The sequence below is a fragment of the Xiphophorus couchianus genome, chromosome 8, assembly GCF_001444195.1.
Source record: "Xiphophorus couchianus chromosome 8, X_couchianus-1.0, whole genome shotgun sequence".
NCBI lineage: Eukaryota > Metazoa > Chordata > Actinopteri > Cyprinodontiformes > Poeciliidae > Xiphophorus > Xiphophorus couchianus.
The window spans coordinates 23226926-23239195 of NC_040235.1; the positions used below are offsets into that span (position 1 = coordinate 23226926).

General features: G+C 38.4%; 1 protein-coding gene across 4 annotated transcripts in view; it reads left to right on the top strand.

The window, feature by feature from the left end:
- The window catches only part of LOC114149464 (netrin receptor UNC5D-like), a 240771-nt gene that overhangs the window by 159055 nt on the left and 69446 nt on the right, over positions 1-12270 (top strand). For all 4 annotated transcript variants that reach the window (XR_003596509.1, XM_028025356.1, XM_028025353.1 and 1 more), the window contains exons 3-4: positions 1249-1392; positions 1588-1691. Coding sequence is in view for 3 of the 4 variants with exons in the window: in XM_028025356.1 (XP_027881157.1) it covers positions 1249-1392; positions 1588-1691 (248 nt within the window). In the remaining variant the exon portion in view is untranslated. The remainder of the gene's footprint in view (positions 1-1248; positions 1393-1587; positions 1692-12270) is intronic.

Genomic DNA, 12270 nt, shown 5'->3' on the forward strand with positions numbered 1-12270 from the left:
AACAACTGAAGGTGACATAGTTACTTGTTTGTGCCATAAATACCACTATGTGGCTGGAAAACACAATATGTAATAGGAATGATTTTGTCTGTTTTCAGTGGTAACACACCAGACATGCCGCCCACACTGTAGAACACCACATTCTGGTGGGCATTTGTTGTTTTCACCCCTCCATCCACTCCATCCAACCCCCCTCTCCATCCCTCCACTGTGCAGCCCTAATTGCATTCTCCGGGGAGTGATGAGTTTGGACACCAGACACTAAACATTAGCTATTCATAACTCCATAGCACCGTATTAAAAATCTGTTCAACTTGGCTGCCTGAAAACGCCGGATTCTGCAGGGCTAGTCAGAGAATCACAGGCGTCTGTTGGAGGCTGCAATTTTCCTGGACACCAGTGGATCAGCCCCTATTATACAACACATTAATGGCCCAATCCTGTCATGTTTTGTACATAGGCTGGCATTATTGAAATCCCCGGCTTTTCAAATTCCTTTTTAATTCTCTTAGAAAATGTCCCTCTCATGCCTGGCTCATTACAGGCCACATCACAGACAATAATGCGGATATTAGCGGATGACCCGTGTGACTTCAGGTCAAAGTTCGGCTGGCGAAATTGAAAGGATTTGACGGTTATAGAAAGCGTTTGTGTACAGAAGCAGCTCTCAGTCGAGCCGTTTTGTTTTTCTTTCCCCATATCGTGAATTGTGGTCTTTTTGAGATCTTTACAAAGAAAAAAGATGATTGATCATGCTCTCGCTCGCAACAATGAGAAGCTGATCTGCTCATTTACCCAATAATGCATTTCCCGGAAATTAGTTTTGCCACTTCAGAATAAATATCCCGCAGTGTGCAGGGAGTGGAAGATTTGAAACACTACACAGTAAAATCTATCCAGCACCAAGAAAAATCCACATTCTCTGGACAACAAAGCTTTATAAGACCAACAACAACAAAGAATTTAATTGTCAGAAACGAAGCAAACTCCTCCATGAATTTTCGCCATATGAACTTAGAATGCAGGTTAAAAATGTCATCCAAACAAATTCCCAGAAATTGATATGCCTTGACAAGCCAGCCTCTCCTCCCTTTGCTCCTGACAAATGGCAGATCTGTTTACCGCTGATAATCTTATCAGATTTGAAATTGACTCATCCCCCTGTCTCCGCACATCTCCGTCTCCCTGACTCATCGACCCGCAGACGTAATGAAAGCTAATCTGAGCCATCGTTCCTTTGGTCTGCAGGGCTGAAGATCCGCGAAGTGATGATCAACGTGTCGCGTCAGCAGGTGGAGGACTTCCACGGCCCCGAGGACTACTGGTGTTTGTGCGTCGCCTGGAGCCACCTGGGGACCTCCAAGAGCCGCAAGGCAAGCGTCCGCATCGCCTGTAAGCGACGTCATCTCCCTTTGATTCCACGTTGACCCGACTGTCTCTGAAATCAGTGTTTCTCTGAAATCTTTTTTCCATGTCAAACATTCGTTAATATTTTTTAAGGTCACAAATGTACAAGCTCACCATTTTCTGTTGCTTGCTGATGTTTTTTGGGTTTTTTAAATGTTGAATTTTCATTGTCTTTTCTAGACCTGAGGAAGAACTTTGAGCAGGACCCCCAGGGCACCGAGGTGCCTCTGAACGGCATGATTGTTCTGCACTGTCGTCCCCCAGAGGGAGTGCCGGTGGCTGAGGTGAGGGGCTGCTTGCTCTTCAAAGAAACATTTTACCCTGTGTTGCCTTGAGAGCAGCTGTCATCTGTCTGGTTTACTCGTAGTTGTCACGAGAGAATCTGCTTTCGCTCTGCAGCTTCAACATGTCAGAGACCCATCTGCACTTTACGTTTCAGTTCAGAGGGGTCTTTAGTTGTACGCCGAAGATTCAGACAGTTTGAGCTTTTAGAGTTCTGTGTCCGTGTCAGGCATTAGTTAGATTGTGGGGGGTGATTTATATGTCTGTATACGTTGCAAAAGTATTCATCCACTGTGGAATTTCATATGATAGACCCAAACAAGGTGGTTCATAATTGTAAAGAGGGAGAAAATTGGTTCAGGGTTTTGAAAATCTGAAAAGGGTGGTCCCTCTGTCTTCAAACCTTTGCACTTACAGTTGCAAATGTTTTGTAATAAATCTCTACCAGCTTTGCAAATCTAAAGACTTGTATGTTTTCCTATTCTTATTTGCAAAGTGGCAGAAATTCACTAAAATTGAAAAGGCTAGCATTCTTAGATTGTGTTTGAACGTCCACACTGCATAAACACAAACTTGTACTTTTGTCTAGTTTCTAGTGCAAACATCTTCGTACATTTGAATCAACACGGTAAAACTTTATTTGAAAGAGTGTCCCTAAGACTGACATGACACTCTCATGAACATAAAACCTGTCATGAAGATTTCAGGAATCTTTATGACTGTTGTCATGAAGTGTCATTCGGTAAATAATGGCCCTTTTAATGCAAAGTTGTATTAAAAGTCCATTAAAATGGTCAACTTTGCATTAAAAGTGTCGAATGACACTTCATGACAACAGTTTTAAACATTCATGCAAGCGTCTTCATTTTCATGACAGGTGTAATGCCATGTTTATGACAGTCTCATGTCAGTATTAAGGAACCCTCTTTCAAATAAAGTGTTACAATTAAGACAAAAATAACTCACAGGTAACTTTTCAGCAAGACATAGGCACTTCTTTTAAGTAAATAACTCCTTAATGTTGATGGAAAAGTATTAGCTGCACTGGCAGATTTTGTTTCACTTAGAATATAAGAAAAATTATTTGTTATAAGTAAAATAACAAGTCATTTGTTATCAATATTAATGATTTATTAACTTAAGCTACTTGTAAGTCAGTTTTGTCTTATTTCAAGTGTACAAAGATATTTGCACTAGAAACTAAACCAAAAATAATTGGTAAGATGAAGTGTTATTGCAGTGCATTGGGTGATTTTAACACATGAACGTGTTTAGAGTTAAATCATTGGATTGTGGACTTGCTGACACTTTTTAAACTATTGACCAAAATGTTCTGACGCTCTCTGTCCTTCCTCCACATGTTTGCCGTATCTCCTACGTGCTGTATGTCATGCTGAGAATGTAACTGTCTCTCAACAATCTCTTCCTTCCCGCCACTCCTCTATGAAAGGTCAGCTTAATGGAGTTCACAACATATAGTCGTCGCGTGAGCCAATCCCCCTCACTGAGCCGCGGATCTCCAAGTGACCTTGATCTTCTCGACTGGTTATCTGACTGATGCTCTCCTTGTCCAGGCTATCAGATTAATTGGACACCGTGTCTTGGTAGTTTTGCATTTGTCTCACACTCGTTTCTATTTTTGGATGATGGATAAAACAGTGGTCCATGAGGCGTTCACATTCTGAGATATTTATTTATAACCCAACCCTGCTTTGAACTTCATTGTGACCTTCTCCCTGACCTGTCTGCAGCGTTTATTGGTCTTCACCGTGGTGTTTCTCTCATGCAGGTTTGTGAACAGCTGAGATTAAATTGTGTACGGCTGACCTCTAGCTACTGAAGGCAACCAGATTGACTAGATTTTATGTAGAGGAATCTGAGTACTGAATACTACAATTCTTCTCATTTTTTACTTGTGAAATACAAAAAAAAAAACAGTTGATCACTTTCCTTCCACTTTACAGCTATTCACCACTGTGTTGCTTTGTCACATTACTTTCCAAAATAGTACATTGGAGGCTGTGGTTTTTAAAGTGACAAAATGTACAAATAAAAATGTGAAGAGGCATATTTTTCCTTTTGCAATTTTCAGTCTTAAAGGGGTGCATAATTGCCTGAGAACAAAAAAAAAAATCAGCTGTCATGGTCTTTTTAATTTTTACTATGAATACAAAATGAGGCTTTCGTGGACAGTCTCGTTGAGTGGTGTGTGTTCTGCTGCTGCCGCTCGCTGTGTGTTCCTTCATGCAGAGGCTCAGCAGGGAAATATGTCAATATCAAAGCCTGTGTGCCCAGCCATCTGAAGCTTTCCATTTACGAACAGACACAGCCTGTGATCTATACAAAAACAAAGCGCCGATCCCACCCTCCAATTTTAAAAACACAACACCCAACACAGCGAGCTTTTAAATACGCTAATCACAAGGTTATGAATGTTGAAAAGTTAAGGCTTTTGTAAATTAGGGTGAGCTGTTGTTCATGTTTAGGATCTTTAGCGTGCAAATGAGGTTTACGTAACACTTGCCGAGGATTTCGGTTCTCACTTGTTTAAATCTGACGCCTCTTGTATTCTGCTGCTGACACACTGATACCAGAAATTTATCAGTCGGCAATGACTTTATTACCAAAGTTCATTGAAAAGCAATCATAGGAGATGAGAAAAGGCAACTGCCACCTTTGGTGTGCTGAGGTTGATGAAAATGAAGAAGAAGAAAGGTTCAAAGAAAAATTTGGGGTGGTTGATCTATAAAGAAAATTTGTGATCAAAGGAATTATTATGGCCTTCAAATCAAAGCATTTCTTGATCTATGTCACTGTTTTTCTAATTCAGATCCAGCTTGTTTTTCTGTTTTTCTGTATTTAATCAAAAAAGGCAACAAATATCTGTTTGATTAAATAAAATGTTCTTAGTTTAAGCTTAGTGTTGAAAGAAAAATGTAAATATTTGGACCTTTATTCTCACCTATGAAAATGCAGTTTTACAATAAAACTTTTATTAGGTTTCCATTACGGTTAGACCTGTGATTTTGAGCTTAGATTTGTTACATTTACAAGAATGTGAGAGTCAAGAACTGTAACAAATAATTTTACAAGGGGTTAGTAAATTATAAGAGTGACCTACACTGAAAGAAAACAAAATAATTATTATTTTTAAAACGTCCTCAGTGGTCGTCATTAGGGTTTTCAAATCAAAATGCAGATAAAATCTCAGAATACAGATGATGGAACATGAGGAGTAGGAGGAATATACAAGCAAACCAGAGCGACAGCCACTGTAAAATCTAGCAGTGACAGATGGATATCAATGAGCTTAAATACAGTGGAAATGTGAATATGGCATGGAAAGAATGTAGATCATAATCTAAACTGGGGACTGAGGGAATGGTGGAAAATGGACAATCTGAATGGAAAATGCTATGGTCTGATAACAAAAAACTAAAACTAAACGCACAGAAAAGACAGGAGAAAGAATTAAACTACTTCACGGAAAGGAATGAACTAAACATCTTAACACTGTCAAATGATCTACATACAAACACAAGTGAGAATCAAAACTCAATGTGTTTTCTGTTATGTGTGAAATCATAAAAAAAGCAGAATGCAAGTCATTTTTTCCTCAATCTTTTATTTTGATTAACTGTCCTAAAATTAGCATATTATGGAAAAATTTATTCCTAAAGACAAATACATGATATGCCCTTTTTACATAAATACGTAAATATGTCTCCTACATAGATTGTAACAACCTGTAAAAATGGCTTTCTTTTAACAAAAGATGTTCTACTTTAAAAGAGAAATCTTCCATTCCTTTGAATCTCTCCAGAGTAACCAATCTGGTCAGTTTATGTTTATGGCCATGTGTTGGTAGGTTTGACATTGTGACAAAAACAAAGACAGTTATAACACAATCAATTCAACCATGTGGGTTTTTTTTTCTGAACTTCATTTCATTTCACTGATTAACATTTTTTCCTGGAAACGTATCAAAAGAGTTTTTATCCTTAAAAATCTCTGCAGGCCTGCATGCGTAATGTCATCTTATGTTTTCTCAAGATCGTAGGTTTTAATGCTTCATCTTTAATATTTGCTTTATTAAAACAAAATCCGTCAGAATACAAGATATTCAACCCTAGTTTTGCAGCTGCTCTTTGAAGGCGGAGAAGGACATGCCGAGAAAGAGGACCAAAGCCGTGCGTGTTTTCGCTCAGAAATTAGCAGAAGAGTTAACCAATTATATTTTAATTAGCAGAGAGTGAAGCCCAAGGCTGTCTTCAGAGACCAGCATTTTTCTTGCATGTATTTAACTCAAAGCAGTTCAGTTAGTGCACAAAGAACATGCTGAGGATCACATTGGTACATTAAAAACCTATGTTACGTGCAGTACCAAATTTTCCACCTTACTATTTGCTATTATTTATGTAAATCAAATCCACAAAGCATTAAATAGAATGACAGAAAGTTGTCTCAGAAAGATGGAAGTGAACTTGGCAGCAGTACATGCATTAGAGATTATAGCCATTACAATGATGGACAGATATCCACAAGCTTTCAGACGGTGTTTAACCCAACTGGCAGGAAAATACCACTATATTTTTATAAAATCACAAAAAAATTCAAAGTCTCCCCTTGTTTAGTTAGCCAGTTTATAATTGGATTTCTTACTTTGTTTCCCTGTTTAGTTATTTGACACTCACACTACTGACTTTTGATTCTTGTACCACCGCTGGCTTTATTAAGCGTACATTCAGGCACTAATTGGGTGGCGTGCAGGCAGGGGGCTGCTGCTGGCAAAACATCCAGCTGCAGCTAACAATCTGTGTCTGAACATCTGCAAAAATGTGCTCCTGGTGTATTTTTTTCTCTGTTTTTTTTATGAGAATGTACATTTTTAGGAGAAAACACTACCTGGAAAACGCAACCAATGAGAAGAGGATGGCTAGTAGTTTGACATGTCAAAGATATGTCAGATAGATAAAGATATTATGGGTGTTGTAAAAGAATATTTTAGTAATCGAGTACTCTATCGATTATTCTTACGATTAATCGAGTAATCAGATGTCTGTCTGTCGCTCATATATTCCAGCAGCGCTCTCCACACTTTACGCTTTGAATGGTGGCCAAGCGGTTCTGGGAGGAGAAAAGCTGTCATTCTCCAACCATCGTGCCGGGCTATATAAGAATGCTTATTGGTGACACAAAAACTGAAGAAAACACGGAAAATTCCACGTTATCCTCCTAGCACTTAGCAACAACTCATAGGCGGAAACGAGAGCACTGCCCAACACAAATAATGATCCGGCCGGAACACGATGCACTAAATAATAAAACATAATTTAACAAAGCTTCGAGGCAGATAAATTTTCCTCAAGGTATTTTAATAATCGAGGTACTTGAATCATTCAAGGAATCATTACAGCCCTAAAAGATACATCAACTGTGTAAGAGGATGAGGTTTCTTCAGGTCCTCGCAAGGTAAACAGTGACTTCATTTAAACAAAAAAACTGCAAAAAACAAAAAATATAATTTTAAACAGATAATAATGTATCACATTTCTGGAAACCTTATTAATTTTATGGGTAAGAAAGTTGCATAATTGCGTAACATTTTCAGTAATAAATAATGTCCATTTATCACCGTAAGCTAGTCACTACCAAATAACTTCACCTTTAGTACTAGTAGCACAGTACCTTTTCACATCATTGCATTATAGAAAATAAACCACAGTAATAATTCACTCTGTGATTTTTGAAAAATGCAAAAAAACATTAAAATCAAGATTTGCAGGTGCTTAACTAGTCCACAGAAACCTTTCCAATGAAACCATGTATAATAAACAAGCGTTTCTCCCAGAAATGTAAAATAGCTACAAGGTTCTCAAGAGACAGCACTGACCTTTAATCACAATAACTTATGGCCCAATAATGTATGAACAGAGCTGAAAATCAACATGCTTATTCATTAAATATTCTGAACTTTTCTATTTCCCTCGCATTATTAGGTCTGTATTGCGGTTTTACTAAAAGTTGATAGAGAAAAAAAGGCAAAAGAGGTCTGTAAAGAGTTCTCAGATATCAACAGGCTCCATAAATGTGTAAAAGTGTGTGTCCATTCTCCCTGCACGGGTGGGTGTGGGTGTGTGTGTGTTTGTGTCTGATGAATCATTCAGCGCTCACAAATGGAGCATTGGTGTACCACGACTTTCCCCCGTGCATTGTGGTCATCAAATAGGCACTTCCTCATGCATTCATTAATGCGACTGTGGATAACAAAGAGAATGGTGTTAGTAAATAATGCAGTGACAAATCCAGCAGCCTCCATTAGTCACACCTAGATGGAAATTACTGGCGCCCAGAAGCAGAAATGGACTTTTCTCTTTTGGTGACATCAGCCATTGTCAGGAGGTTAAAGCCGTTTCCATGGACAGCGCAGTGGAATCTTCCCTTAGTAAGACGCCAAAGCTTAGATTTTAAGGAATCGAGGTCACGATGCAGCGTGATCTACTGTATTAAACGCTGTTTGTGTTCAGAGGCGTGTTTATTTTGGTCATGACATTCACTTAAGGCTTTCACGGCCCCCTCCGGCTTGCAACACATCTTCAGCGAGCTTTCATATTCCGCAACGTCGAAGGAGTCCCGACGCTTAATTTTTTCAGTCAGCTGACAAGACGCAAATGGAATAACTTCCGACTTTGTGCTCGGTGCTGTTTTAATGCGCTCGCCGGCCGACTTTGCGGCTCGAAATCCCCTTACGTCTCCTCTCTTTTCAAGTTGTCATAGGCAACGCGAGCAGAGAAAGGGGGGGAAAAAAGTTTATCTGTGTCTGGCTGTAACCAAACCATGCGGGGGTTTGCTGGGCTGCTGCGCGGGATGTTAATGAACACCAGAGAACGCCACATTATCGCTCCCAGCAGTGTTAGAAGCAATAATCTGCACACTACTGTAAGTCAGACCACAGAGAATCGATCATAGCAAAACAGCTTAAGTCTTCTTCACTTTAATAGTGACAAGAGTTTAAACTAGATCCTCTTTTTATAGACAGAGCAGTTTTCAGTGTGATTATTTTTTTTCTCCCCCCGCCATCATGTTAAACTTTAACTGGCACTGAGATATACGGACCCTTTGCTCTTATAAAGATTTTCATTATTGTTTGCTTCTCACACTGCTGGTGTTAGGCTGCTTTCATTCACGTACACCCAAAGGCTTACTTAGGGGGTCTTGCAAAAGTACGAGTACCTCTTGCACTTTTAAATTTTTTGTAACATTTGTTAAATCTGCTTATCTGTGTGAAAACTTATTCATGTGGAAAATGTGTGGCTTGTTTGGGGATACACCTGGACATTGTTTACAGATCTTACAGCGAAGAATATTGAAGATGAAAGGACGGCTTAAAGGTAGTGGGACAGATAAAGGTAGTGGATTAGATGGGGTCGTAGCTGGGGCACGGCTGTAATAAAATCAGCTCGGATCTGTTTTACTGCACTGTAGTTTGAGGGGAACAGCATCTATTGTAGAACGTGGGGTGTGACTTCAGTGTGTTTAAAACAGGGCTATGTTTCTCATTGCGTTAGACACACACCAGGACGCTACCATGATAATCTGTCTCTTCTTGCATGGTAGAATAAACTGCAAGATAATCTGGAGGACTGTCTCCACCGCCCTTAAGTTAAACTGTTCTTTCTCCTGTCAGTTCACATTGCAACCTGTGTGCTAAACAACCACAGAGAAAGAATGCCATCCATCCATTCATCCATCCATCTTGTTTTCTGGTTTACATGGATGTAGAGAAAGCTTACAACCGTTTCCCCCACGGACCTTTTCAAAAGTATAGGGAAGTTCTCAAGAACTCAATGAACATCTGTTCATTGTTTAACCTTTTATGACCTAAGTTTCAAATCCCCAACTGGATATTTTTGCTTATTTTGATTGTACGCAGTTCTTTAAATGGCCTGTGAATAAATACATTTGCCCATTTATCCATAACAACTGGAACTTTCAACATCTAGCGAGTTATTTTTGTAATTTACTATCTATTAAAAGAATGCCATCCAGATTAATTTCACTCCCTGCTATGGCGGGGATGAAATTACCGTATAAACCCGATATTGGCTGGAAAGCCAATATCGTCTCCCCTTTCAGAAACCGTTGGAATTTTTTAGATAGTGCAAAGTGTGGTGGGATTACAGTGCTGCAAATTTGGCTGGGACCTCGCCGATCTGTTTGATCTGGAAGGGTTAAATGGAGCCAGAGACGTTTTCTCTACATTCTCAACATAAGGTTGGCCATTCACAGCATAAGGTGTGTGTTGGACTTCACGACTGTCTCAGATGGGGGTTTGCCTGAAAAATTCACATATTTTGGTGTCTTGTTTTGGATGGATCATGAGATGGATGGATTGGTGTTTTTGTCTGCAGTGGGTAGTGAAGAAGGGGTCGAATCAAAAAGGAAAGCTCTCAGTTTACCAGTCAAGCTCCAACCCAGCAAACATCCAAAAGGAGGCACCCTTTGAGTCATCTGATCCGGCTTCCTCTAAGGCTGCCTACCTTTGGAAGATCTTTGAGCACATCCCATTGGTAGGATAACCAAAGGCAGAGCCAGAACTGTTTTCCTGCAAATACAGCAATTACAGCTCCAAGTGTTTAGGGGTATGTCTCCTCAAGCTTTGCAAATCTCCAAATCCTAATTAACTCAAGCTCACACTGAGCGAATTAAAAACATCTGCAAATTTTAAGTTACACCACAAACACCAATTAGGTTAGATATTTGACTAGGCCATTTAAAAATACATGAATAGGATTTGATCTAAATATTCCATTGCATTTCTTCGCCTGTGGAGTTGTTGTAGGGTGACCTCTGAAAGGTTTTCTGCTTGAATTTTCTGTTTTTAGCTCTATTCGCCTGCCCTCTGATCAGATTTATTATGGTTGGTGGGGAAAAAAAGCATCACCGCATCATGATGCTCCCACCACCATGCTTTCATTGTGGATGTTGAGTGTACTTCTTCTGTTTGAACGCAAAAGAGACACTAAACAATGCTCGTTTTTACAAAATAAACAGTGTGCACTGAGACATTCTGGATAAATCTGAGCTGCCTCTTACAGAAGAGCATTACTAGTGTCTTCTCACAAGGGCAGACCCAGTTTATTTTGTGCTGTCAGGCTGTTGCGCACACACATCACCTCTCTATGCTTGTATTTTTCTAATATTTTATTGATAACGTGTATGGCTCTCCAAGTTTGTCTTAAATGTAGTTCAAAGAAATACAAACCTTCCTGAGTTAAACTTTAAAAGTTCTTTTGAGTTGTCCTCTAACGACGGAGTGCATCCTTGTTTTGGCTTGCAGGGACAGCAGAGAGAATGACGGACGACAAAATAGTTTTAAAGCTGTCTGCTCTCTGGCTAATCATTCCACATAAAACACTGTCAGAATAACTGCAAAGATGACTCCAGTTCACTTACACAAATTCTTTATGTAACAGTTTCAGTCTTTTAAGCAGTCCAGGCATAGAAACGCTGCAATTTGTGAATGAGGGCACGTCGATTAGAATATAACCTTCTGAAGATTTTATTTAAAGTACTTCTGGTTCTCTAGGAGTAAGAGAGAAGCAAACAGATGGGGGAAAAAAGCAGGCAGGGGGCAAAATGTGAATGATTCATGATGATCTAGTAAATATGCTAATCACCACGTTACATAATCTGCCAACATTTAAGATATCTTCTGAAAATGTCTAAAAACGGAATAAAATGGGATAAGCTTCGACTTGTTTGTGTTGGGGAATTTTAAAATAAACATTTTTTTTGTGTAAGCAGAATGAGCTCTGAGCTTCTTCGTGTTCAATGTGAAACTTATCTACTACTGATTCAGATTGAGCAAATACTTTTCTAATGTTTGACTAAAAAGCTGTGCCTTTAAGTCTTCCAGTGGCGCTTTTAATCTACAAATTAAAACAGTGATCATAAACTTTGAATATTCAGAACTATCAGTTCTGCTTATGGCATACTCTAGTGAAAATAAATATACTTTAGCATATTTCAAATATACTTACATTGGTGTAAATACATTTGAAGTATTAAGTACCTATAAATATACTGTATATACGAAGTATACTATAAGTATGGTTGCACCAATTTTGACATTATAACTTTAAACACACTTAAATGTAATTCTACCAAAATACACTTTTAAAAACTATATTAAATAAAAGTATACTTTAAGTGAACAAAATATGTATTTGCCCAGGAGTAAATATACACTTGTTCAAGTGTATATTTAAAAGATATTTAAAATATCTGTCAAAGATATTTTGTGTATATTTTAAAATATATGCTCAAAATAAACATTTTTAAAATTCACTTAACGCTTACTTTAAATTATTAATTTCTGTATGTTTTAAATTATATCTCAGTGTATACTTTAGGCTTATACAGTATGCGTTTTTAGGTGCCTTAATAATCTTTTGCTATTTTTGTTAAAATGGCAAAGAATAAAAAAAAAATCCTTATAGTGGAACTTGATGTAATATTGTTTAACAAAGTAACTAATGTGTTCATGCCAAAATATCAAACATTGACACTTTAGTGACA